The sequence below is a fragment of the Tasmannia lanceolata genome, unplaced genomic scaffold (assembly GCF_043159265.1).
Source record: "Tasmannia lanceolata isolate RefF3 unplaced genomic scaffold, GAP_Taslan_0.1 ptg000018l, whole genome shotgun sequence".
Classification (NCBI taxonomy): domain Eukaryota; kingdom Viridiplantae; phylum Streptophyta; class Magnoliopsida; order Canellales; family Winteraceae; genus Tasmannia; species Tasmannia lanceolata.
The window spans coordinates 13,054,230-13,080,625 of record NW_027518695.1 but is presented as its reverse complement, the minus strand read 5'-3'; the positions used below and the strand labels follow the sequence as shown (position 1 = coordinate 13,080,625).

The following is a 26,396-nucleotide window of genomic DNA, read 5'->3' as shown; positions in this document are numbered from 1 at the left end:
CTCTGGGCAACAACTGATTTTGGCTACAGCCAGAAAAGGAAAAATACTTACAAAGATAATGAGATTTTGGATATTTTGAGGAAGAAAGCGATGAGAGCCCAGAAAACTCGAACTAAAGCAATCCGAGAAGAACTCGAACTAGAGACCCAAGCAGACAAGTGAGAAAGAAAAAAAAATCTGTGAAGAGGAAATATGTGCAATACGTAGTGCCAGTACTCACTCTTCCGCTTGGGTATCTTCTTTCTCACTAGTCTGCTTGCGGTCTCCGGCTTTGGAGTTCTTTTCAGCTTGCTTTCTATGATGACCCTTTTGAAGATTGCTAAGGACGTAATGGAAACTGTTCAGCTTCATCACGAGCGAGTCAGAAATCTTAATCCGCTGTTTTGATTCCTACTGCCATTAGCGATTTTTTTTTTTCGATTGTTGAGTGTTTTTTCTCTTGGTTGTTGTTGGTTGGGATTTGATTGCTTGTCATTGTTAATCTCATGGTGGAGGAAGCGCTTATTCAGATGCTTCTCTGTAGTAGTATGGAGCCCAAGATTGCTGGACCAATGATGTATCTCCATACTTCCAAAGCTGGTTTGGAACTGCGCCGTGACTATTTACTCTGGCGTCAACAATCTTATGCGGATATGTGATGTGTACTCGGAACTTCTTCATTTACGGTGTGGTGATATGTCAGTTTCCGAACTCACATATCTGATTCATCTCCTCTCACAGTTTCTTTAATGGGTTTTCTGATTTCCCCCTTTTATTGGGTTTTCAGCTTGGATATAGATTTTTTGCGTAGAAGCTCATTGTCCAAAAAACATTATAAATGGAATGTAATCAGACCATCTGAATTCCTTCCCGAGCACCTCTCTGTCTCGCCTCTCAGATTAGATCTATCTTCGTCCGAGGTACACCATTTTCTCTATTTATTTCTTAATTTTTACATTTTTATCCACTTTTATAGCAATATATCTTGCTGTACTTTTAAGTGTTTTTTTTTTTTCAAACCAAAATTCATACGCTATTCCATTTCAGATTACCAAACATAGGATTTGACGGATTCGTCTACATGTAGTTTTCTTCTCCTATCACAATTGGAATTCCGTTTTCTGGTCATTTTTTATGTTCTCCTTTTTATATTTAAAATAACCCACCACATGTTTGACATTTGGTCTCTATGAATTGTAGCTAGAATTTGGTCTCTATGAATTCTTTTAGTTTTATTTCCTACAAGTGCTAGCTTTTCTCTCATTTTCAATCACAAAGGCAAGTTCTAATAGTAAAACGGAATGTTTGCACTCTGGGGTTGTGCCATGTGGCACCCCTGATGTAGGCTGGGAAGAAAAATAGAAGAAGAAGAAGAAGAAGAAGAGAAGAATAAGAAATTCGGGAGGAAGAAGCACTCAAAGCTTAACTCAATTCAATTAATCATCAAAGGTAACAAAAGTGATGTAGCTTTGCCTATAAATAGGCAATTAACAATCTTAAAATAAAGAAACTTGCTAAATTAAGAATCCCTAATAGGCTAAACTACCCTAAAAACAATAAATACTAAAATAACCCTAATAACATCAAATAATCTCAAAAATATACCTAAGACAATAAAATAACACAAAAAAAGATCTCTACGGAGCTCCCCTAGGGCGGCCCCGCCGATAATAAACTCGCAAGGGACGTCGATCTCCATCAACCCCCCTCTGTATCTTGCACAGACACTATGTATAAGTAATTGCACTGGTGTCTTACTATTGGGTGCCTTTTGGCATTCCACCAGTCACACAGGTTTCTTGTAAAAAGAAGGATGCAAATCTTGAATTTGGCACGATTTTTGCAGATTTTCTCGGGTGCCTTTTGGCATTCCACCAGTCACACGCGTGTCTTTTTTTTTTTTTTGAATGGTACTAGTGTCTTATAAAAAGAAGATGCAAATCGGATTGAATTCGGCACGATTTTTGCAGATTTTCTCGGGCATCTTTTCGCAATCCACCAGTCGCACGGTGTCTTATAAAAAGAAAGATGCAAATCGGATTGAATTTGGCATGATTTTTGCAGAGTTTCTCACCTACCCAGATGTGAAAGGAAGATTTTTTTCCCTCCTTGCAACAGCACACCCCTCTACCTAAGACGAAGAAGCAAAGACAAACCCTAGCTCTTCTCCAGATTTTTCTCATGTTTAATTCTTCTTCTTGCTCATTTCTGTATCCAGTCTTTTGCAATACATTTTATGTCCATGAAACTGTCTCTTATTTGTACTTCGAAGTTCATTTCGGTTGCATTTTGTTCCAAAATTCAGTCAAGATTTTTGACTAGTTTAATTTTTCTTCATGCTGTTTTCTGGGATTGCCATGACTGTAACCATTTTATTGTAATTAGTATTTTGTTTTGTGAAACTCTCTTTACTATTTTCTTTGACGATTTGTCATTTCCAAATACCAAATGGAATCAAATTCAAGAGAATGACCTTTCTTCCTTTCTCCAGGATTAGCTTTCCTTATTTCTTCCTTTATCATTTTCAAGAAAGGCGGTCACAGACCTCTCAACAACCTACCCTTCCTTCCACCTCCCCTGAAATACGATCAGCATGTTTCTATTGTTCACTCTTCAAATTCTCCATTTGAATATGCACCCCTTTGAACAATATTGAGAACTTCAACAAATCAAGAGAAACTAGATTTTTTTTAGAAAAAAGAGAAAGGAGAGTTCTTACAAAACATTTTACGATTTCTATTAGTTCTCTCTTTTATCTGATTGTGGTGATGTAAAAAAAGGTTGTTATTTCATTTAAAGATATTGGTGCTTTTGGATGTTATTACATGTAAATAACCTATCCATGGTTTTCTTTCTTCTGAGAACGAATATTACATTATCCAAGGCCTTCTTCTCAAGGTACTCCATATAAACATGGAATTTATTTTGGATTCCTTAACAATATGCCCCTATCTTATAAATATTCTTATTTGCACATTGTATGTATGTTTTTGCACTCCCCTGAATATTGGAGGGCGTTGATCCTGTTTGTTTAATGCCATGTAATTGACTTTTGTTTAGGACTTTTTACAAATCAAGAGGAAGTAAAAGAATCATTTAGAGCTTCTGTCTTCGGTTTTCTGTAATTTCTTAATGCTTGCTTGGACATCCCTTTGGTAGTTAAGATATTCTTTGTGGTATTAGGATTTGTAAAATAACTTTTCAACATGCTTCCACATTTTTTTATGAATCATTTCCCTTTTTAGTTGCCCCGTGCAACACACGGGTCTGCAACTAGTATATATACTCATTGTTCGTGAGCTCGACCTCATATAAACTTATATGAGCTCGAGTTCCCAAACACATGTGTCTCACATTTTTTGTGGTGATCCGAATCTTTCATTTGCAAGGCCTCATCATAGATAGGGTGTGTACTAAATCAGGTCCATTGTCCTAACCCCTTCAAAAGTGGAGGTAAAAAATGTGCAGACTTGTCAACAAACAGTGTGTGTCCATTTTTCCCTCCACTTTTGGATGGGTTAGGATGATCCTATGGACCTGATTTTTGGTACACACAGTATCTATATATATGATCAGCCTATGTCTATTGCTTCATATAACAACATAGTAATGAAAAGAAATTGCTTACTCCATGTTCTCAAATAGTTCGGATTAAGTTTTGGTGCAAAGATACTATTTTCTTCAAGAAATCATGTGGGACCAAGAACCCCGAATCGATTGACGAATTTTTGTCAAATTTTCAGGTGTTGGGGAATGCAAAAGGTGCTGTAGCTGTAGTTGTATCGATTTTAATCTTCAGGAATCCTGTCTCTGTGACCGGAATGCTTGGTTACGCGCTCTTGGTATTTGGAGTCATTCTTTACAGTGAAGCAAAAAAGCAAAGCAAATGAGGCCTCTGAAAACGTTCTTTTTTGCTTATGTAGGTGGCATCAAAACTACGTGCTAGAGGCGGTGTTTGAATCTGCTTACAACTAATCCATGTGATGGGTTAGGTACCTTACCGATACGCCAAAAGCTCCAGAGCTGATGGAACGCGTTAGGCAAGGCCCTTTAAACCTGTCCCATACCGGGCTGGGTCCCACCCAGTCCCATACCTAGGCCAGCCCCCACTTAGGACCATAACATACAACCATGCTTCCACACCCGACGTCATACCGGGCTGGGTCCCACCCAATCCCATACCCAGGCGGGCCCCCACTTAGGACCATAACATGAATTGCCCTATTCTTTTGCGGGAGACAGGAAATGGGCTTTGTGCCTGTATCAACAGAGACAGCTTAACTAGTGTGGAAATTCGAATAAACCTGATTGGCCTTGCAATTTCTTTTCCCTTTTTCTGTAATCTTGGTGGTAATGGAGGAATGCCTGTAATTCTTTGGAGAGAATTGGGTCCTCACAATCAGACTATTCTAATTTTTGTGTCATCTCTTTTGATTAGTTAATGGAAGATGCTCCTCCAGATAATTGTGTTTCCACCATATATAGCTCAGGTATCCATATTCAAGTTAAATGATAGTACATTTTCTGTAGAATGGGCTTATTAAGCTGTGTGTGCATGTGGTTCGTTCTCTGAGTTGATGAATTTAATCTGCTTTCAAATCTCATTGCTGTTTTGATGTATGTATTTGAGACATGAATACAGGTAGATGTTTTTTGCTTTTGCACTAGGCTTTTTCCTACATGTAACCTAGCACCTTGAGTCTCTTACCAAAGGAGATGATATTCGCACTCCTTTGTTTTGATAATGACACTTCTTTAATTGGTTATTGATTGATGCATATTTGGGAAAATGTTAAGAGCCTTTAGAAATGTCTATAACAAAGAGGAATGCCATTATTAAAGGGAAATGATTTCAGCACGACGATGTTTCGATACATGCGCTCATGTATCTTGTCTTTTAGCATTTAATTGTCACGTAACTGGTGTAAATGGATATTCGAAAATTCGATTACCGTCCGCATTCGAATCCTTTAAAGCGAATATTATCCGGATCCGTTTCAAGCGGATATTATCCGAATCCGTTTATGAGATATCAGGCTCTAAGCGGATGCGAATCTGGTAAATGGTATATCCGATCCGTTTAACATCCGAATCCGAGAAGTAAATTCTTTTTATTTATTATTAATAATATCATTAATATTTATTTTTAGTAATGACACACTATCTTTTGTTTCTAAAAGAAAAGTGAATTTTCTTTTTAGAAAAAAAAAACAAAAAGTGTTTTAGGTAGGAAATGAAGTAATCTCTCATTTGAAGGGCATTCTTGGAGTTTGACATGGCGTCTTTATGAAGCAACAAATGTGGGCTGTAGGATTAAAGAGACAAATGGGTGGTGGTGATTGAAAGAAGATGTCATAGTTTCTAGAGAATTCTAAAGCAAAAAGGCTATCTAGGTCATTGATGGTAAATGGATGGCTCAGATCAATTTTTCAACTTGTGATTATATAAAAACCCAAAATGCAATTAAAAGAGGGGACTTCTAAGGTTTACAAAGAGAAGCAAGAGAGAGGAGAAAGGAGGAGGTTGAGACACCATCTTCGGCATTCCTTGGTGCCTCCAACCCACTAAAATCTACCGCCGCCTCTCTCCACCTCCATCACTGCCAGTCACCTTCATCTTTAACCCAATCCCCATCTCCATCTCCATTTTTCTTCATCTTCCACAATCAGCATTCTCACTTCCCCTGTTCAAAATAGTCCAAACCCATTCCATCATATACAAAAAAAAAAAAAAAAACCCCAAAGAGATCCATCCCCATCGCCTCTCTCTCTGCCTTTGTGTTAAAAGGAAGAAGAGGATCTCATATATTTTAGATTGAGAGTTAATTTTGTAAAGAGAAAGTAGATGTCAGGTTTTAGGGTTTGAAAAATTCATTTGAGGGGTAAGAAGGAGAAGAAAGATAAAGTGCTGGAATAAAATGTTTGAATTTACCGGATAAACGGATACAGATAATATCCGAATTCGAATAATATCTGGCGGATACGAATTCGGTAATAGATATTAAATATCTGTCAAATTCGAATCCAAATCCGAATTCGGATAGTCTATACTGGAATCGAATTCGGATATAGCCATATCCGATTCGAATTCGATCCATTTACACCCCTACACGTAAGTGCTTTTTGGGAACAGTAAAAACCCTTTTAAAAGGACAAGAAAGATGAGCGTCTTGCAGCAAAACATGGTTGTGTTGAAATCATTTCCCTTATTAAAACAAGGAGTGTGGATATCGTTTCCCATTGTTAAAAGCAAATTGTATGAAAATGTCGCTGGCATTTCTTCCTCTTCTTCTTTTTTGACTGGCGTCATTGGCATTATTTCTCTAACATGCTTTCGATTGAAAAAGGCAACATTAAATAGAGTTTGTCTTATTCATTAAGTCATCTGAGGTGGCTGCTCTCTCATGCAGCAGCTGTTCTGCGACATGCCTTCTGCAATGGTCCCTAGCAAATCCCTCACATGAATACGAGTGTCAAAAAGGAGGTTGCAAGGCCTCTAGATGTTTAGTTGTTACTTGGAGATAAGTGGCAACTGTTCACGTCATAAAGGGGGCGAACGCGTACTGCATAGGGCGTGAAAGTATCATCTCCCAAGGCCTTATAGTCTCTTATTTTTCAAAAAAGTATTATAAGGACCACACTATAGGATGATCTAAACCGTCCATGTGATGGCCATAACATAAATAGGTTGTGCCCAAAAATCATTTCTATAGGATGACCCTAGCTGTCCAATCTACCGTAGCTGTACGGCAGAGATGCACATAATCTCCGTCAAAAGACTCCAAGAAGAAGAGAGAGAAATAGGTCTATGCAGTAGAGAGAGAGAGAGAGAGGGTTTGACGGTGTAGATAAGAAAAAGTCTCCAACACTCTTTTCATCACAGTCGTCTCCTCTTTCCTCTCTTCTCCAACGTCCGATCTCTCTCTTCCAACAAAAAAAAAAAAAAAAAAATTCCCATCAATCCCTCCTCTCTCTCCGCGCGCCAAATACAAAACCTTTCAATACTCTCTGGTAACTCTCTCTCTCTCTCTCTCTCTCTCTCTCTATGGCTGAGCTAGGGTTTCTGTGCTTTCCGAGAAAAACGGACGAGATGAGGGAGCTAGGGTTTCAAATTCCATTGATCTTCTTCTTCTTCTTCTTTTTCTTCTTCTTATGCTTTTGGTTCTGTGCGTGGATTTTATTAACCTAGGGTTAGGGTTAGGGTTTCAGAGAAAATGGCGGATGGTCCAGGAAGCCCTACGGGAGGAAGTCATGAGAGCGGGGATCAGAGCCCTAGAAACTCGAACGTCCGGGAACAAGATCGATACCTTCCGATCGCAAACATTAGCCGGATCATGAAGAAAGCTGTGCCTGCTAATGGGAAGATTGCAAAGGACGCAAAGGAAACTGTTCAGGAATGTGTTTCCGAATTCATCAGTTTCATTACTAGCGAGTGAGAAATCTTAATGCCCTTGTTTGATAAATTCCTTCTTCTTTTTTTTGGAAATTATATTTATTTTTTTTGTATTGTTTGGGGTAGGGCGAGTGATAAATGCCAGAAGGAGAAGAGGAAGACGATAAATGGCGATGATTTGCTTTGGGCGATGGCGACTTTAGGGTTTGAGGATTATATTGAACCGCTTAGGGTTTATTTGCATAAGTTTCGAGAGGTAAATTTGGAATTTTGATCTGGTTAGGTTTTATCTAGGGTTTTGATTTCTACGTGTCAGTTCCTTTTATAATTTTCGAGCATTTTGGGTATTAAGCTTATGGTTTGTTGTTTTTTCTATTGGTTGATTTTGGGGGACGAACATGGCGTTGCAGATGGAGGTAGCGTAGTTTCTTTCTGTTTACATTTTGTGTTTTGTTTTTTTGTATGTTTAGTTACTGATTTCTTTTGTAAATGAAACTTTGGACAGGGTGACAATAAAGGCACTGCCAAGGCTGGAGAAGGGTCTGGTAAAAAAGACACAGTTGGAGCTCAACCGGAACTTAGCAATCAGGTGGTTTTTAATTTGATCTTTTGAGGTGGCCTTGGGTCATTTGCAATTACCCATGTTGGTTAACTGCTCATTAGCTTGATCATTTATATGTTTATACCCTGTGCTGGATGAGCCCTATGGTAAAATTCAATTGACTGGACGATCCTGACCAATCTGATTATTAGACTTTTGTCTGTTGAATGTAGACCATGAATATAATTGTCAATATATATCAGCCTATTTATTGATTTATAGCGATATCAGCACCCCTCCTATATGCCGATATATCAGAAATATTTGGTAATATTGCGGAATATTCCTGATAGATAAGCTGTTATATCAACATTGGACGGTGTCTAATATGGCCTCTATATCGCAACCTTCAAACCTTGATGTATATTATCAAATTTGTTTTGACCCATATGTGCGAAGCCAATTAATCAGATGGTGAGATTGTACTATCAATTCAATTTTTGTATCGTGACCCATCCGTTACAGGGCCCTGCACATGGCTGTTCTAGAGATTCCAACAGGACAACCATGGGCACATTGGTGATAAGTGATTAATCAGGACCCATTCTAGATGGCCTCTAGATCATACATTGGATTTTTCAGTTTTAATTATAGTGCTTTTATAAGATTTTTTTAATTTTGATCTGTTTTATTCTCGCACGCATGGAAAAATGCTCTTACTGTCTTTGTGGTATATGCATTTGTTAGATGGCTCACCAGGGCTCTTTTACACAAGGCATGAACTACATGCATCCTCAGGTGAAGTGCTCTCTCTCTCTCTCTCTCTCTCTCTCTCAACTTTATATAGACACGTAAGACAGGACCCATAAAGATGTATTATCATGTGCATACTGAAAAATTTATATTTTTAATGCCTGAAATTTAATTTAATATCTAGACTTTGGGGAATGTTTGGGTCTCAAGTTTCCACATTTCTCGTTCATTTGAGGCCATATTTGGGATAAAAAGTGAAGGAGGTTTTAATGGAATCTATAGCTTTGATTATGAGAGGTTTATATAAAGTTTTTTCTCTATTAGTTTTATACACAACTTCTGATGACCTAAGAATACACATCATTGATTTCATTTGCATTTATGAGTTGCAAAGAAACAATGGTGTTGAAATTTGCTTAGCTAAATTAATGCATTGTTGATATTTTGTAGGGAGGCAATGTATTCACTCGAAGACTATTATAAACCGATTTCTATTTATATAATGACATCATATGTCATACTCTCTTAATCGGTCTAACGATAATGCTTCAAATTATTAGGGAGAACCCAATTTACTCAGCTGTCTTGACCTAGAAGGGTTCTTAGACACGACATGGGCTGGAAAGGTGAAGGAACCACAACTGCTGAGGGAGATCCACTGATCACCTTCAACCACCTCAAGCTCAACATCCCTCGACAAAGGTCACTCAACCGCAGATTAACAAAAGCCCTCAGTCCACTCCCATTGGGCATAAACTGGGCTATACTATATAAGCCACACACATGTGATCCGTCAATCCTCTCATCTTGACTTTCCCGCTCTAAAGGGGGATACATATGATAATTCACAATGAGTGTTTTTTCTCGTAACCCATACTCCATAATCCTTGGATCCCCCCACATTCCTAATGCGAGGGAGGAAAGCTTTGACTGGTTGAGCCAGGAAGGCTGACAAATCTTCTGAAGAAAACCGATCCTTAGTCTCAGAGGGGAGCAAACTGTTATTCTTTGAACACAGAAGATCTAATTCACATCCTCAGGATGAAACACTAGACACGGACCAAGGAGTCGCTTTACCCTTGGGCTTGTTTACCGATCCACAGGATTGAACACCCCCCCCCCCCCAAATATCCTCTCTCCCTCTTCTCAAATTCTAAACATGGTGCAAGAGAGTGAATTGGACTCTCCATTTTTAGTTTGTTCAGCACGTAAAAGCAACACGTGTCCCTCTCCTCAGTCAACTGTGACGGTACATGCCTTTTCCTATTTATTTTCCTCCTTGAAGGCACTAATGTCGCTTTACTTCGTGGCGGGTTCTTCTCGCGCCATGTGTCGAACACCGACCTATCAATCTAGCCTTGATAAAAATCTGGAACTCACCTAATCGATAGTATGATAAGTAAGACCATGGTCTTGATTTATTCTTCCTTCTTCCTGTAACTTCCACCAAGACCCCGAGTTCAAAATTCAAACTCACACACCGCTCAAGAGATCAATTGATGGCACTGTAAGTATTGTCTCATCCGTTCGATCATGATTAGGGCATGCCACGTTGACGTCCTCTCAACTGCCTTCTCCCAGGGAGCCAACAGACAGAACATCACCTACACTGAAGTGATCGACTCTATGATCGTCAATTTCCCCCCAATCATATGGAACCTTCACCGAAAAGGATTTGACGACCTCCTCAGGACCTTTCGCTTTGTTTCCAACAACGATAGGATACCACATATCGCTGAATAGGAGCCTCACCACCAAGTGGTGAAATTGCCAATCTCTATTCATAACCCTATCCCTAGGATTATCTAGGATTCCACTAGCGATAGCAACTTCATCGACGCTATCACCTTCTGAACGCGGCCTCTATCCATGCATGGAGAGGTGCACCTAGTATCATGATCTATATGGATGCCGTGCCTGATCTACACATCGGGTACCACAGGCAAAGATGCTTTAGAGAAGGTTTTAAATTTCGATTTCGGTCGCCAAGAAGGTTTTAAAATAAGTATAAATGCTTACTTAGAAACTATAGCATAAGCAATACAGGCATCCATAATGGTGTAATAACATTGAACACTTAGTGACATACGTTCTCATGTGTGTCTGATAATTAGTACATACGACATTTCACATGTAATTCACATAAATATTAATCCATGCTATATGTGCCACATTTTACATGCAATTCATATAAATGTAATTATGTAACACATAGTGATATAGTATACCACTAATGTAGTTACAATTTTGATTTCTGTATCGTTTTGGTGGGGGTGAAAACAGAAACATTTCTGTCGTTTTGTGTAGGTTTCGGTGGAAATTTAAAACAATGGCTCCAAAACTCCACATGTAGCATCCCCGCCGATCCTAGAAACCCGCGAGTCTTCTTTTTCATCTTCAAACTCAAACAGAAAGGCTCTGAAGCCTAGACATTATACCTTTACTTGCTTCTGCATCACCCATCCTCGTACCGCCCATTCCAGCAATAATGTTGGGGTCCAAAAAAGTCAAATTGTTTTTCTCTTTTCCCCTTTGTTGTATGATTTGTAACAATCATAGGTTCCTTCCCCCGATACATAACTCTTGCAAAATGGATATTCTTTTCTCTTGATTCCCCACTGCCACCTCTCAGAGACAGACCTAGCATCTCTTCCGACCCCGATCTTGACACTGTGTTCCCAGATCACTTTCCTCCTTTAATTTACTTCTTCAATTGAGCTTGGGTCTTTAGGTTTGTCTGCACCCCCTTGTCAGCTCTTGACCAGAGCTAAGAGTAAATCTTACATCTGTTGCGAAAGCCAAAGTTTCTGAACTTAGTACTTACACTTTGTTAATCTCCAATCTCCCTAGTTTTCTGATCCTTTCTACCCTCTTTTGTTCTTCATCAACACTCTCCCATTTTTGTCTCATTCCTTGGTTTTGGGAGGCAGCCATGATTCTTGTTTTATGATGAGAAGAATAAGATTCAGTAAAAAGCAGAGAGACTAGATGTTGAAGTATTTGTCATCGATGTGGTGCTTGAGGTTAACTTGAGGGATTCGAAGTGGCAAATATAGATGATTATTTCTGCAAACTCAAGAGGCTATATCTTTGGACTAAAACGAGCGCAACGAGCATGGCTCAATAGGATTAATCAAGCTCTTACAGCAAGGTGATACAAAAGAAGAATGTCAGATAATTTGCATTTCATTGACATGCACGCATGTACTCTTATATGACTGGCTTTGGTATATGTAGATGATATTAGTCATTGGAATGACAATTTTGAAATTCAGAAGAAAGTTGGTCTAAACAAAAACTTTGATATGAATTATGAAAAATCTCATAGAGCTATAATATTTTCTAGATGTAGAGATAAATAGAACCAAGGAAGGAATGTTTTGGTGCAAAAGAAATATGCTATTAATCTTCTCGACAAATTTCACGTGATGAATTGTAAACTTCTGGAAGCCGCAGTGGTTTACAACAAGAATGTGTGGTATAAAAGGAATTAAGGATCCCCTTGTGTATCGGAGTATGGTTGGATCACTACAATACCTCACATGTAAGAGACCTAACATTACCGATGCAGCAAATCAGGTTTGTCAATTCCTACATCTACATGCCTAGAGATGAACATCAAAAAACTTTCAAGACGATCATGAGGTACTTTAGAGATGTTGACTAGGCTGGTGACCCAAATACGAGGAGGTCAATGAATGGGTCTGTATCACGGTGAATAACTGTTCAGTTTCATGGCACTGCAAAAAGTGACAGACACTTGCAAGTTCTCGCTTTGACCTAGTTTATGATGCTATGATATCCACCATCACAAAGCTTATTTGGGTTCTGTATCTTTCATAAGAGCTTCACATTGATTCTGTTTGTAAAACTGTTACATCAGAGCACGATAAAACTGTCTCAACCCATCGATCTTAGAGAATTGTTTATGCATCATCTTTGCTGGCTCCTCAAATTGATCTCTACATGTTCTTCATTGCCATTTACCTGTTCTTTTGACGTGTTTTTATGAATTCATTGCCATTTACCTTTTCCTTTGACGCGTTTTTATCACTTATCTTTGACTCTTGAAATGTTACAGTCACAGGCACAGCATCTTATGGTGCCCATGCAAGGAACAGAATAGTCGGTGTTCCAAGACTCCCTGCCATTGAAATCCGTGACGAAGTAGTCCTTTCTTTTGGTGTTCTTGCTTTCATCATTAGGTGAGTGAGTTCCTGGTTTCTTGAGGTCTTTATATTTAGTTTTTTTTTCCTGCTTAATATCCTCTCAGGAGCTTGAAGAACCAAGGATTATGCATTTACTTATATGTTCTTATTTTTATCTGTATATACTAGACAAGATCAAATTTGATCTTATTTTATGTTCTGAAACTAATTAGAGCAGCGTTAATTAATGCGTATGAGTATTTTTTGCATACGAAATTCTTTTAAATCTAACTTGACATCTGTAATTGGGAGATTTTATATGGTGTGTGAGCGTGAAGTCCAGTATTTTTCAGAAAGTACAGCAGGGCACACTTCATAGGATGTTCCAAACTGTACATTTGTTGGGCCACAACGTAAATAGGGTGTACGCCTCAAATTGTCTCCACATGATCTTAAAGCCCCCTTATGTACAGGTTCCTACAGTCCCTCTACAGATCGGAGGGTTAGGATCATTCTTATGTAGATGATTTACAGGGTATAGCCTATTAAGTTGTGGCCCGACAAATGAATGGTTTGAATCATCCTATTTTGTATGTTAAGAAGAATATTTTCACTACAATGAGAAAATTTGTAGAATGCGATCCCAACTAGTTCGGGACAAAGGCTTAGTTGAGTCGAGTAGAATGAGACCAACGGTTCTCAATGGTGAGAGTCATGTTTCAAGTTCAATGTCATTGTAAAGAAAAGTACTATACAGTCACAGACGCAGACTGTTAGGCTCTTTCCTGTCACTTTTTTGTAGCCCTACACGTGCCATGTGGAAGTGATCGGGTCTGTTGATCTGACCACCTTGATTGGATGATCCTAGCCCTTGATCCATAACACCTTGTTAAGGTTTCACCAAAAAATAAATCTAAGCGGATGATTGTTGTTGTAGTACACATGGATTTTGGCATAGGAGGAAGACCATGTTGATTGCTTCATGATGTTCTAAAAGATCAACGGGCTGGATTACAGATTCATTTGACACGAGCTGTAAGATCAATGATACCTACAAAAGTTTTTAACTGTTCTGCTTATACTAGTAGAACCCTAAATGAGGTCGAATGACTAGGATCATCTGCCCAAGGTGGGGGCTAACACAATGAACTAGACTAATGTTTGATGTCCTAATCAACGGAGCCGATCACCTCCACGCGAGGCACGTGGGCCCAACGGTGATTAGGGTGCATATTATTGAATATTGACACGAGCATATTTGTCCTTGTGAAGATGTTAGCAGGAATTCGACAATCCTAGCACATCAATTTATGGGGATATCTTTGTCGAATGTGGGCCATTGCCTTTTTATTTTAAAAAATGTTGATTTTTACATGTGTTTATATGGGGCCCACATGCTGGTGGTGAAGTATTTTTAAAATGATAATGATATATTCCTCCTTTTTTCTTTTCTTTTTTAACTTACGACAGCCCCCTGCCAGTTTAAAAGTAGTCATAAATGAACTCGTGGGGGCTGCACCAAGTAAAAAAAAGGTGAATGTATCACTTCCCTTTTTAAAAATATAGCTGGGCTGGCAATATTCGATGATCCAATAATTCATTTGTTGGGACCAACTTGAGAAACGATTCAACTATTGATAATATATACCTTGAAAGTACCAAGGACCTACTTGGATTGCAGGAATCTCTTGGAAAAGTTTGGAAAGAAACACCTTTTAAAAATTTCCTGCTTTTCAACTGATTGGTTACAAATAAGACGATTCAAGTTTTCGCATGTCGAGCAATAGTCAAGCATACACTATATTCTTTTTTTTTAAGGTACTACAAATACACAGAAAATTATTAGTTGGGAATTGCTAGCGTCCATTGCAAAAGGGTTTTTGCAGCTGGTCTGTCGCACATCAGCCACGTCCGGCTTTTGTCTCCATTCACGAGGTGGCTGGTCTGACGTGCAACAGACCAGCAGCGAAAAGCCTTTTGCGATGGAACTTAGCAAACTTGTAACTTAATTTTTTAAAGCCATGTTTTGATAATGAGAAGAATCACTTTGTTTTACACTTTTCTAACCAGGTGTCAAAAGCTAATATAATTCCCAAAAAAGAAGGTGATTCCTCCCATTATCAAAAGAAGGCCGTGTAGATATCAGTCTCTCATTTTAATTATGAAAAATATTATTATTAATACCTGAGACAACGATGAATGTTTTTTATTCTTAATGGGACCGTGAAACAAACACACAGGCTGGAGGTGGAAAAATCATTTGTAGGATAGAATTTAGCATCAGGAAAGTGGGGTTTTCTTCTACTAATCTGACTTGAAAAGCATAATGCCACATTCTATCTCTACCCACACTCAATATCTCCATCACTTCTGCAAAACCAATAACAATTTCTTTCCATAGATCAATCGTGAAAATCCAGAATACCCATTTCTCACCAAATGAATTGCATCTTCTACATCAAATCCACCACCACCACCACCCCCCTGCTTCTCCAAAAACCCCACCAATCAGTTAAAATCCAGGGAATCTAGTTTTCTATACACATGATACAGTGATGATAATGTTCCACTCCTCCCAATCTGCAAGAATTGTATGAATTTTAATCCTTCTCAGACTATTATAAAAAGCATAATTTCTCAATAATGAAAAAATTATCAATAGCTATCATTAAAGAATGGACAAACTGAAGGGATGATAAATCTTGTAGCCAAGATAAAAACAAGGGAACATACAAATGGAAGAACACAAATTTCAAGGACTTACCTGTCCCTGTGACCATGCTATAGAAATCAGCACCTTGACGATTGACTCCGAGAATAAGATGATGACAGCACCTGTATGGGACAGATTTCAGATTCACAGAAATAAGGTGGCAAGAGCCAAAAGGTATTATGGAATCCCAACAGTTAAGAAATAACCAAAATGCTGCAGCCAATGTGATTATTAGACAAGTTGTGTTTTCCAACTGAATCATTCTATATCATATTTTTGGTAAGTGAAGGTATGATGCTCATGGTTACTATTGAAAAATATCTGGAAGAGCCCACGCAGGACGACTACGGAATTGTAATTTTGCATGACAACGATGAAGTAATACTGAACATTCCGAAAACAAGGACATTTTCCATCTAGCATGAGAAATATAAGGAGCATTTTTTTTTTTATACTTTGCTTGAAAATGAGGAATTTCACCAGGCCACTCGAAGTAGTGGCAAGAGCTCTGACCTCTGAGCTGTTTTTCTAAGATACTCATTCTCTGGTTTGATTTTTGAGCCTTCTCAACTGAAAGCCATGACAGTTTTCAATAATCCTATAACAGTTTTAACCATTTATAACATAATATAATCAAGGTTTGACATTTTGAAAACGAAAAAGAAGCCCCTGTCAAATCTAGTTTCACAAAAGCAACCGACAACAGTTATTGGTTCCTTTTTCTTTTGTTTTGGATTTTCTTTTCTAAATTGAGGTATTTTGAAGTACCTCTTTTGTCTCTTATTCCTCTCTCTGTAGTACCAATCTCAAAGTTGTGACTCGAAGGTTGGGTGCTTCGACAAGACAGGAATGAGGATACAACTGAAAACTTCAGCCATGAAGAGTTGTCCCCTGGAAACCCCTCAGAACAAGGTCTGCAGAAATCCCAAAACTTATGACAACTTTTAATTAACTCTTTTACTGTATAATATATAAAGATATATTCTTTTGCCTTTTTTGTATACCATTTTCCCTTGTATTATTAAGAGTTTTCCACAATTTTTAAAATTTTCCAAACTTGTTTCTAGTTTGTGTCCGGATTTCCAGAGAGGCCCCTAAGCCATACACCCCTAGCTTGGTTACATGGTCAGTATAATAGGCATGCATCCTATTTCTTCCTATTACTGAAACATATCTATCCATCCACACATAAATCCCACCCATGATTGCCAAAACCAAACCTGCCATACTATTTGTTGTTGACAGTTCTTAACGGGACTAGGGCATTTTGAAATCACATTTTTGGTCTTAAACGACGGTTCTCATTGTTTCCAGAATGCTTGGTGATGTTCCTTCTTTGAGATGTAAAATACTAAACTTCGATAAAGTAGTTCTTATAGAGTGGAATAGGCATGAGTATTTCTAAGTTTAACAGTTGGGTAAGAAGATTCTCCATGTGCAAGTATTGGAGTACCTGATATGTTTTAGGTCCCTTCTTAAGTAGATAGCCGACGCTGTTCAAATTATCTATGAATGTGTCGATGTCCGGAACTCTGAGGCTGATTCTATCTGCCAAACTATATATTTCCTGATATACAACATTAAAATATAATGTGAGTCTCGGCCTGAAAGATAGAAACAGACAGAATATATGTAACCACATTGCGCAAGATGAGGAATATGATTCAAATATAATTCCGCTTTCTTAATTTTAAGAAAACAAATATCGCTGGATATCATAAAGCAAAATGCTGCTTACAGAAATTGAAAAGCAGTCTTTCTGCTGTAACTCTGATTGTTTATTTAGAGCACTTAGAAATCGTTTTGCCTCCTTCTGTTGACTCATTCCACCACTACGAGCAAAATCCACAAATCCATGCTCGTCAACATATTTATCATATAGGGATTCTTTCATTATCTCAACCACATCCTGCAAAACCAGATCAAATTACATATGAAATAACCCACAAAAAGTACACTATCCTTTATATTGTATAAAAAAAACTGTAAAATGTTTATCATCAATTTTATGAATGAATAATTTAAGAAAATTATAAATGTAAGACCTAGTTCTCCAGTTTCCACTAGATACCAATATCCTGTCACTCCAAGTGTTATAGCTATTGAGAATGGTTTTTCTAGAAAATTTAGGTTATAAACATGTAAAAAGTCATCATAAAGGTTGAAGACCGGCGTGTTATTCACGTATTTGAACTCACCAAAGCATCTTGAGATGTTATTTCTTCCCTCAGATCCAACCGAGCACGAGCTTCTGCGAGCCTCACTAGACTTTCTAGCTGTCTTGCAGTTATTGGTGTACCATCAGCTGAAGTATTATGGTCTCTCAAGCGCAGGTAGAACTTCTGTAAAATTTCTGCTGCAGATCTTGACATCCTAATCCAACAAAAATTAAGATTTCAGATAATGTCTTATCAAACTTACTAAAATGAGATTTTGCAAGGCATAAGTTACTACAAATCACCTTGGGAAGACAAAGTTTCTTGCATAAGAAATATATTTGCGAATAAGTGGACCAGGCAAGGGAATAAAGTCTCTATCTTTCTTTGAGTCAAGCCTTAACCTTGACACTAAGGAACCACTTTTTTCACCTAGCTCCATGTTTCCATCATTTTGCAGTGCTGCATAATTTTTGAAATAACATGAGTACTGTATTAAAAAAAGACATATTGATTAGTAATCCAAGTACAAACAAGTACAATAAGGCACCTTTGCATAGCTTTTTTTGGGGTGGAAAATGCCCTCCGCATCCTGCATGGAGCTGTATTACAAAAACTCAACTCATGCCATCAAAGCTTTAGGTAAAATTAGCATTACATAAATGCCCAGAAGTGCAGGCAAAAATACAATATATCTGGCATGATGCACACAGTAGCCAAATCTAGTAACTTACTGCCATTATGTGGTCAGACACTCGCTTGTCTAGTAGCTCATCGGGCCTATCCAATAAAATGAAAACCAAATCAAATCGTGAGAGGAGAGCGGCACTCATTTTTAAATTTTCATTCACAGTCTTTGCACGGCTGCAACAGAAGTTCACAAAGTTAAATTCCAATTGCTCAATATAATGAAAAAAAAATATATGTGAAAATACTTTATAAGAAGTTGACAAAGTTAAATTCCAAATGTCAAGATCATTAAAAAAAATTATGAAAGTATCTTAGATCATTAACAGAGATTATCAGAAGTGAAAGAGAAAATATTTGAAGAAGATTACTTATAATGACCACCAACAGGATTTGCAGCTGCCAACACAGAAGTCCGTGCTGATAAGCTTGCTACTAGTCCAGCCTTTGCAACAGATACGCATTGTTGCTCCATGGCTTCTAGTAGAGCCTAAGATAATAAAAAACGAAAATTTGATTGATAACAAACCCTCACAGTCATACCCTCGGCATAAATCTCAAAGATAGGCCATTTTGCTGGTAGTCAAGATTTATGAACCTGATGTTCCGCAGACATTTTATCAAATTCATCGATGCAGCATAATCCACGGTCAGCAAGTACCATAGCGCCTGTTGCAAATTTAGATATTGTTACCTATGCCTATATATAAACATTAAACATTCATGTGCAGATGGAGAGAAGTAATACAGACCCAATTCTATGGGGGTCAAATGACGTAGTACCTCCAGACATTCCCAACATGGGCAATTGGACTCCATTTTCCACTCTTTCTTAAATAAATTTCTTGTTTGTTGTATGTGACATGGTTGAATGGTGTTTTATGTAATAGAATGAATATGACTAGAAGCCTATATTTGCGAATTTTTTGCTCAGGACTAGCCAATTAAGGGCCTTATAGACAGCTTCATGTTTGGAAAAACATGAAGAATTAGAGCACAGCGAGGGTGATCCAGAAAATGCAGCATAAATGCAGGCTCCAGATCTATAATATAGCATGATGTATCTGATCATGTTCAGAAAGCAGTGGACTCCGTGTAATGCACATACAAGTGAGGATAGGTCGATGATTCACATAATACCAAGTACAGACCAACCAAGTATAATGACTAAACTGCCTGCGTTAGAGGGATTTGGTCGATTTGTGTGTTAGATCTGTATGCGTATATGGTTTCTATATACTGTATGCAGTATGGTATTGTCTAAGGGAATTTAACCATTCATTTTCCTTGGTAGTTACTAATTACTACTTAATCAATTGGGTTCTGAGAAAAACACATATGATTGTCCTGTCCAAACTTATTATAGGTAACACAAATATCAAAGCCCGAAAAGGCGACTTCCTTGAATCTAGTATTTCTTTTGACAACCACAACAATTGAGGATTCTAAATGAGATGGAAGCCTAATCAATAAATTTGTTTTTTTGGACTGAATGGCAGTCGTTTTTCTCTTCTGAGTCCCTAGATGACATGGGTGGGCCATACTACTGACAACAGTAGCATTAGAGATGACATTAACCATTCGAGGTGCCACTGCTAGTTCTTGGTAGATCTCAATTTATCGGGATTTGTCATTAATTCTTGATGATCTTTTACGAATTTGATAAGAGGTGAAAACCTGAAAGTAGGAAATTTATGCAAAGCAGTTTTGATCCATGATTGTACTAGAAGTTATTCTAGCATACGGCTTCTTCCACATTATCTGAATAGAATAACCAGTCCAGCTCAATTGTAAGAATCATGGGAGGAAACAGTCATCTATTGATCTAACGAACCTTCGCACATGAAGCACCAAATTTCTTTCTTTCTGCAGCAAGCACTGAAAGATGCGAGAATCAGTGCCAAATTTGTGTGTGCACACAATGAACGCTCTACTGTGGCATTGAAATGGGAAACACATACACGCTCGCGCGCGCGCGCACACAGTATTTGCAACACAGTAAAGACTTCTGGTGAAAACATGACCAAGGGATCATTTTTTTTTTTTTTGGTAGGTAAGCTGGGATCGAACCGGCGACCCCAAGGTGGAGAAACAAAGCCTCAATCATTGAGCTACAGGCCATAACCCTATGACCAAGGGGTCATTGGCAACGTTGCATTGGATGATCCCCAAGGTGATTAGCAGTACATTACACAATAGCTGAAAGAGTGAACAACGTCCCTCGCTCTAAGGGGATGTCCATCTTCCAGCTGTCCTAGAACTGGTTCCAGGTCTGTTATTATTCCGAGCAAACATGCAAGCCCTACCCTACTTCATGTGGTGCCTACAGTACAGCAGCAGCATAATATTGAACTTCATGGAGCATTTGGCCAACAGGGTATGATGGAAGGTTCCCTAATGAGTTTGGTAAAAACTTGAATGTCCCTTTTCAATATTAATCAAAATATTTGCTAGTCAGCCTATTTGAGCTACTTGTAAACTATCTGTTATAGCTAAAATGTCATAGAATTGTCGGTAGGGAGGAAGGAGGGGGTATAATGAATTGACTTAGGTAAGCTTTATAAGTACCCGCTTCAAAAGCATAATCACTTGTCATAGAATCCTTCACCACGGCTACTGTGAGGCCAGCATTTGTTGTTCCATTGCCACACACATAGATGCCTCGGGGAGAAACAGAAGCTGCCGCTTGTAGTAGTTGGCTCTTACCTAATCCAGGATCACCTGGAAGAATAACATAAAGAATTAATCAGTGTATGTGCTGAACAATTTTATGACAATCATAATTCATAACTAAAAACCGAATGTCAACATTTGAAAAAATAATGATACCAATAAATTAAAAAACAAAAACTAAGAAATTGTAACAGTTTTATAAGAATTAAGATAATAGTTGATTCTACCAACAACAATGATGTGGATATCTCCCCGTACAGGAACCTTGTTCTGATCCATCGAATGCTTTTGAACACCTCCAAACAGTGATAGTGTTATACCCGCTGTTGAAAAGATAGCAACGGAATTAATACAGTAACATCATTCTATGGTCAAACAACCGGGTTGGCCAAAAGAGAGCCAAATAGCCAAGCCGTGGAACTTGTTAAATTGTGCAGATAGTAAATAAGAAAAGGAAAAAATAGAACTGATGGATTGTGCTAATATTGGACATCTAATTGTTAAGTTGATATGATTGCGCATCTTGTAAAATAAATATATGTTTCTGTCGATAACCAAGTTTAAATTTGGGTATCAGTTAACATTTAAGCAAAAGGAAAACTACTGAAACATATCAAATTTTTCACTGAATATCCCTATAAAACTAAATGGAACCACTGGAAGAAGGAAAGACACTAGACTGCTTTATCATCAAAGCGTGCGCAAAGTAAATGAAAAGATGCAAAAGTAAATGCTTAAACATTTTCCATTCTCAAATCACTTCAAATGAAACAGGTGGTTTAATCTAAGAAAAGATAATGCAAATAAATAGCACCTTTGACAAGCTCATGTCCATAAATGGAGGGACAAATAGATTGTAGTATTTGACGGAAGATATCTGGACCATGCTCCTTTGAAAACTTAACAATAAATTCCAAATCCCTTGGAGAAAATGCATACAAGTCAAACAGCTCTGTAGCTCTACTTTCGGCATCAGAAACTTGTGAATCTTCAAGTACAGATTGATACTTTGAGTTTCGAATTGAAATCGCTTCCAAATACAGATAGTATAATCCTTGATTCTTGTTTTTTGACTTCCCTGAAAAAATCACATTTTGTTGAGCATGCCCTTCTATGGGAAGAGATTTCATGGGAATATTGGCAGTGTTGCAAACTATTTACAATTATAATTCACTTTTTTATTACTCCTAAAATAGGATTCAAATCCATCAAAGAAAAAAAGAAACTGTTCTTAGAGGAAAACGCATTATCACACGTTCATTAAAGGATGAAAGCCTATATTAGAACCCCATCATATGGAAAACGCCTTAAAATTCATATCAAATCATTGATAGCGCGATGTTTCCCATCAAGAATCTATGAAGATTATGATTCCAACCATAGACAAGTCAATAATAGCATCGCAGTAAATGTGGCATTGGCTAGAGAATCAAGGTAAGGCAAAAGCAATTAGCATCATCAAGTAGCATGCAATAAAATAAAAAAGAAATTTGTACATTTTTACCAGTAAAGAAACTCTATAAAATAGAAAGATATGTTTTCAGGCAAAAAAAAATCACATTCAAATCGGTGTTCAAAAACTACGAATCAGTTTTATTATCACGATAATATATGTATAATTTTACGATATTTTCCAAAAAAAAAAATTGTTTTTGTACTTTTCATTTAGTCTTTGAATTTTATTTGTTTTAAATTATTTTTGCTTTTATACTTTTCATTTAATGTTTGAATTTTATGTGTTTTTAAATTATTTTTATTTTCCTACAGTTTCCCGTTAAAAACATAAAATTTTAAAACTATCCAGACAAATCAAGTTCCGGACAAGTCCCGAGAACAATATCTGTCAGACCATCACTAAGAATTGAACCTAAGCAATTCATTCAGCATACCTCCTCCAACATCCATGTAATTGTTAATTACTTTTATAATCCCGGTAACCGTCACCATATCACCAGGGATGCATGCATCAACAAGATCTTCAGTCAGTTCACATTCTACAGTTCGAGGCACCCGGCCTTCTTCATGGTTTTCAGACCTTAGCAGTTCCTGAATTCTACACAAAGAAAATGAGAATACCAGTAAGTTTCCAAGTGGGAGATGCAAAAACATTGGATTCAGAGATGGTATGCGACGTTCATACCTTATTTTTTGAAAATCGATGGGTCGAGCGGTAGATCTGATTGCAGTAAAAGTTCTGCTTTTGCATCCATAAAGATTGCAAATCGTTGGTGGTGAGTATTTTCCATCAGGAAATATTCGGGTAATAACAGCTCCACACTTCGCACATGCAAAATTCATTTGTACCACTAGGGGTCTTACAGTGCTAACTTTGACAACAGTACCTCGCACTGAACCAAGCCTTCCTGCGATGTCTTTCGGGTATCACTTTTTGTGTTACCTTGGTATCTATTAGTCTAGGTTGTTACTGGATTCTAGAGAAACAGTGGAATGGTATTTAATTCAAGTGTAGAATGTACCAATATAAGCAGCTTTTAAGTTCTTCAAAGCAATCATTGATTCAGGGTGGTTATGCAGCCGAACATTTATCTTTTCTTCACTCTCCAACTGGAAGCTCTTCAACTTTGGCAACAGGGCCTGCTTACAATTTAAAATGGCTGACATTCTTAAACAGTAAATACTATGCTAGAAATAAGGGAAATTAAAAGAAGTGCTACACACATCTTAGTACCATGTGAACTGCTGCCCCCATGCATAAGAGGGCTTCCTTAGGTGCTACCTCTAGAGCTGCATAAAACTCCTCGAATTCACATATTTTTTTCAGTTGTTGGAAATCCACCGGAAAAAAGAAGAGGCCATCATCATTCTTTACCTAATCCATGTTAAAAAATTGTGACAAGTCCCTCAAACTACAGATATCATAGCAACTCAACCATTAGAAAGATAGCAATAACCAAACTAATTATTGAAAAGATAAAATGTTGGACATATTTCACGAGAGCGCACAAATTGAGATAAAAGATAAAATGTAGATTGGTAATGAAAGCTTAAAAACTGATAAATTAATTTTAAAAAGCACAACATAAAGGATCGATGTGATAAACTTCCAATATCCATTACCAAATCCTCCAAGTATGTGGAGGGCCTTAATTTCTCCAGAAGAGGAATTGAATTTCTACTGAAGAGGATGTTGAATGCCAGCTAGTTGATGAAGATCTGATTCAAAATCTTGAACAATGAATGCTCTGACAATTTTGAAGTTCTGGCTGGATGTTCATGAGACAGGCTAATCTAAGATTCTCTAAGGGCACATTTGGCTACTATGAATTTTTTTTTTTCATCGGTGTCTCCAAGTGGAGATGAGGGTGAAGTAGCTAAAATTCAGGCAACAAAAACCCGGAAACTAGTGTCTAAACTAAACTCAACTAAGCCTTTGTCCCAAACTAGTTGGGGTCAGCTAATGAATCCTTCAAAAAAATTTCATGAAGAAGGTGAAAGGATCTACCCGGCTCAAATTGACTAAGTCTAATCCTGAAACTAGTTGGGTTCGTCTACATGGATAATTTTCTTCCATTCTATCCTATCAAAGGTCATGTTCTCTGTTATGTTCCTAGCCCTCAAGGAAACTAGTGTCTATGAGAAGTGGAAAAAAATCAGGAAACAAAAAACTCTATTCAAAATCAGATCGATTTTTTCCTGATTTTTAGTCACTTCTCATTGCTCATCTCAATGGTGCCCTCTCAAATCTCTCCTTCTTCAAATGCCCTAACCCTCTCTGAGACGCCAAAATTCCTGGCAACCAGACATGGCCTAAGTCTTTCGTCTTGACTCTAGATTTCTCTCACAATCTCTAGAGATAAACCACCAAAAAAAAAAAAAGCCAATAATCAAGACTATTACCGATATAAAACATAAAATCGCGATGATCTCACAAGTAAAAACACTCAGAATGACAATTATAGCAACAATTAACCAATAAATTCATCATGCGATTATAATTGAATCTCAAATCCCCAAAAACTATTGAGAAAAAAAAAGAAAAAAAGAGGGAAATGTGAAAAGATGATAATCCTGCATACCTCAGAAAGAAGATTTTGTGCTTGTGGAGTGGAGAAAAAATCTGCGAGGTCGGAGATGAGCTTGAACCTTCGATCTTCAGCCGAGAATTCGATTTCAGGGAAATAATTGGGCCAGATTTTGGATACATAAGTGGATTCCACCATGCGTTCCTGCATTTTTTCCCTTCCTGTGCCGTGCATTGCAATCTGGTTCGTTAAAATGGCTTTTGCGCCTTCTCGAAATCCTTCTCTTTTTTCTTTTTTTCTTTTTTGCTTTTGGGCGGGAAGAAAGGGAGAGAGTATGGATATAAGTTCGAATGGGGAGTGGGATTTTAGTCCGTCCTTTCACACTCTACAATTAATATGGACGGCTACGATCCTCACTTGGGAAAGATTTTTAGTACATGGCCTGTATATGGTAAGGATTAACAAACAATTTTTTTGATGGGTAAGCTAGGGTTAGGCTGGGACCCTACGGGTTTATACAGAGAAAGACGATGCCTTTAGCTGACACTAGGTCAGGTTGAGGCCAACTCTAACCAACCCGAGATAGTATTCCCTCAACCCTAACCCAACCTGCCTTTAAATCTCTCAACCCTAACCCAACCCATTTAATCCGAAATCGGGTTGGGTTGAGTCGGGTTCACCTTGGGCCAAACAGAAAAATACAATAATACAAAGAAAATCAAGATAAAATTAGTGGACAGAGGTCGCGTAAGATGAGAAAATGAAGAAAGAAGAGAAGGTAGATGCAATATCTTTATTATGATGTCTTCATTTAGAAACAAGATTTGGAAGACAATGGCCTAAATATGAGATCGAGTTTTCTTCAAGTAAGAGCGAATGAGGCTAGTTAAGCTACCAAGAACGTGCAACATGGAACTATTCCTTCCTTTCAGCTTCTATTTCCGTCATCCTATTTGTAGCCTAATTTTTAGGCATCAAATCTTGTCTTTTTTATTAATTTTGTATCATTAGAAAGGTTTTTCAATTACCCGTCTAACGAGCCTAAGATCATGCAATTTGGACACGATTTCAACATAGTTATGGCCGATCATGTGTTCTCAATAACATCTGGCCCCACTTGTATTTGCGTAACATAAATGGGACAGAAATGAGGCCCAATTTATGCCTTTTAGGAAGAGTGCAAGGGACTTTTTTTTATCTTTTCCCAACAAAAAATGATATGACTGCTAATATCTGCACAACCATATTTTATTAATGAGACAAGCTCACCATGTCTTTTCCTTTTTAATTGGCAATAGATAGCTTTCTGGGAATTGTAATAGCTTTTGACAGCTGGTTATATAAATAAAAGACAGGGTGAGTTTGTGTCAA

General features: G+C 37.7%; 3 protein-coding genes across 11 annotated transcripts; 2 read left to right on the top strand and 1 right to left on the bottom strand.

The window, feature by feature from the left end:
- Window positions 1–4,745, top strand: LOC143849888 (UDP-URONIC ACID TRANSPORTER 1-like). Of its 3 annotated transcripts, XR_013235895.1 has the most exons (5): window positions 1–677; window positions 767–899; window positions 1,950–2,162; window positions 3,723–3,821; window positions 3,903–4,745. XR_013235895.1 is itself a non-coding variant. In XM_077359176.1 (4 exons), the coding sequence occupies exons 1-4, from the start codon at window positions 625–627 to the stop codon at window positions 3,936–3,938; spliced, it is 321 nt and encodes a 106-aa protein (XP_077215291.1). In that variant the 5' UTR covers window positions 5–624; the 3' UTR covers window positions 3,939–4,745. The 3 variants fall into 3 exon arrangements, 1 of the variants encoding a protein (XP_077215291.1); XR_013235896.1 differs by lacking the exon at window positions 1,950–2,162 and having other exon boundaries at window positions 4–665; XM_077359176.1 differs by lacking the exon at window positions 1,950–2,162 and having other exon boundaries at window positions 5–677.
- Window positions 4,746–6,717: 1,972 nt separating this feature from the next.
- LOC143851331 (nuclear transcription factor Y subunit B-10-like) lies at window positions 6,718–13,082 on the top strand. 4 transcript variants are annotated; one of them, XM_077360720.1, is made up of 7 exons: window positions 6,723–6,989; window positions 7,180–7,410; window positions 7,498–7,627; window positions 7,782–7,787; window positions 7,877–7,960; window positions 8,660–8,710; window positions 12,747–13,082. In XM_077360720.1, exons 2-7 carry the CDS (start codon window positions 7,193–7,195, stop codon window positions 12,789–12,791), a joined length of 534 nt encoding a protein of 177 aa, XP_077216835.1. In that variant the 5' UTR covers window positions 6,723–6,989; window positions 7,180–7,192; the 3' UTR covers window positions 12,792–13,082. The 4 variants fall into 4 exon arrangements, with proteins under 4 accessions (XP_077216834.1, XP_077216832.1, XP_077216833.1 ...); XM_077360719.1 differs by lacking the exons at window positions 7,782–7,787; window positions 7,877–7,960; window positions 8,660–8,710; window positions 12,747–13,082 and having other exon boundaries at window positions 6,718–6,989; window positions 7,174–7,410; window positions 7,498–7,660; XM_077360717.1 differs by lacking the exons at window positions 7,782–7,787; window positions 7,877–7,960; window positions 8,660–8,710; window positions 12,747–13,082 and having other exon boundaries at window positions 6,719–6,989; window positions 7,168–7,410; window positions 7,498–7,660.
- Window positions 13,083–15,024: 1,942 nt separating this feature from the next.
- On the bottom strand, window positions 15,025–25,493 carry MCM8 (minichromosome maintenance 8). 4 transcript variants are annotated; one of them, XM_077360060.1, is made up of 18 exons: window positions 25,080–25,215; window positions 23,732–23,872; window positions 23,520–23,657; window positions 23,183–23,405; window positions 22,932–23,095; window positions 21,857–22,120; window positions 21,270–21,365; window positions 20,938–21,090; window positions 18,968–19,038; window positions 18,741–18,859; window positions 18,417–18,546; window positions 18,233–18,284; window positions 17,988–18,144; window positions 17,725–17,899; window positions 17,265–17,435; window positions 16,980–17,093; window positions 15,578–15,648; window positions 15,025–15,393 (listed from the first exon to the last, which is right to left on the bottom strand). In XM_077360060.1, the coding sequence occupies exons 2-17, from the start codon at window positions 23,754–23,756 to the stop codon at window positions 15,604–15,606; spliced, it is 2,097 nt and encodes a 698-aa protein (XP_077216175.1). In that variant the 5' UTR covers window positions 23,757–23,872; window positions 25,080–25,215; the 3' UTR covers window positions 15,025–15,393; window positions 15,578–15,603. The 4 variants fall into 4 exon arrangements, with proteins under 4 accessions (XP_077216175.1, XP_077216173.1, XP_077216174.1 ...); XM_077360058.1 differs by having other exon boundaries at window positions 15,026–15,393; window positions 23,520–23,637; window positions 25,080–25,493; XM_077360059.1 differs by lacking the exon at window positions 21,857–22,120 and having other exon boundaries at window positions 15,026–15,393; window positions 23,520–23,637; window positions 25,080–25,492.
- Window positions 25,494–26,396: the final 903 nt, after the last annotated feature.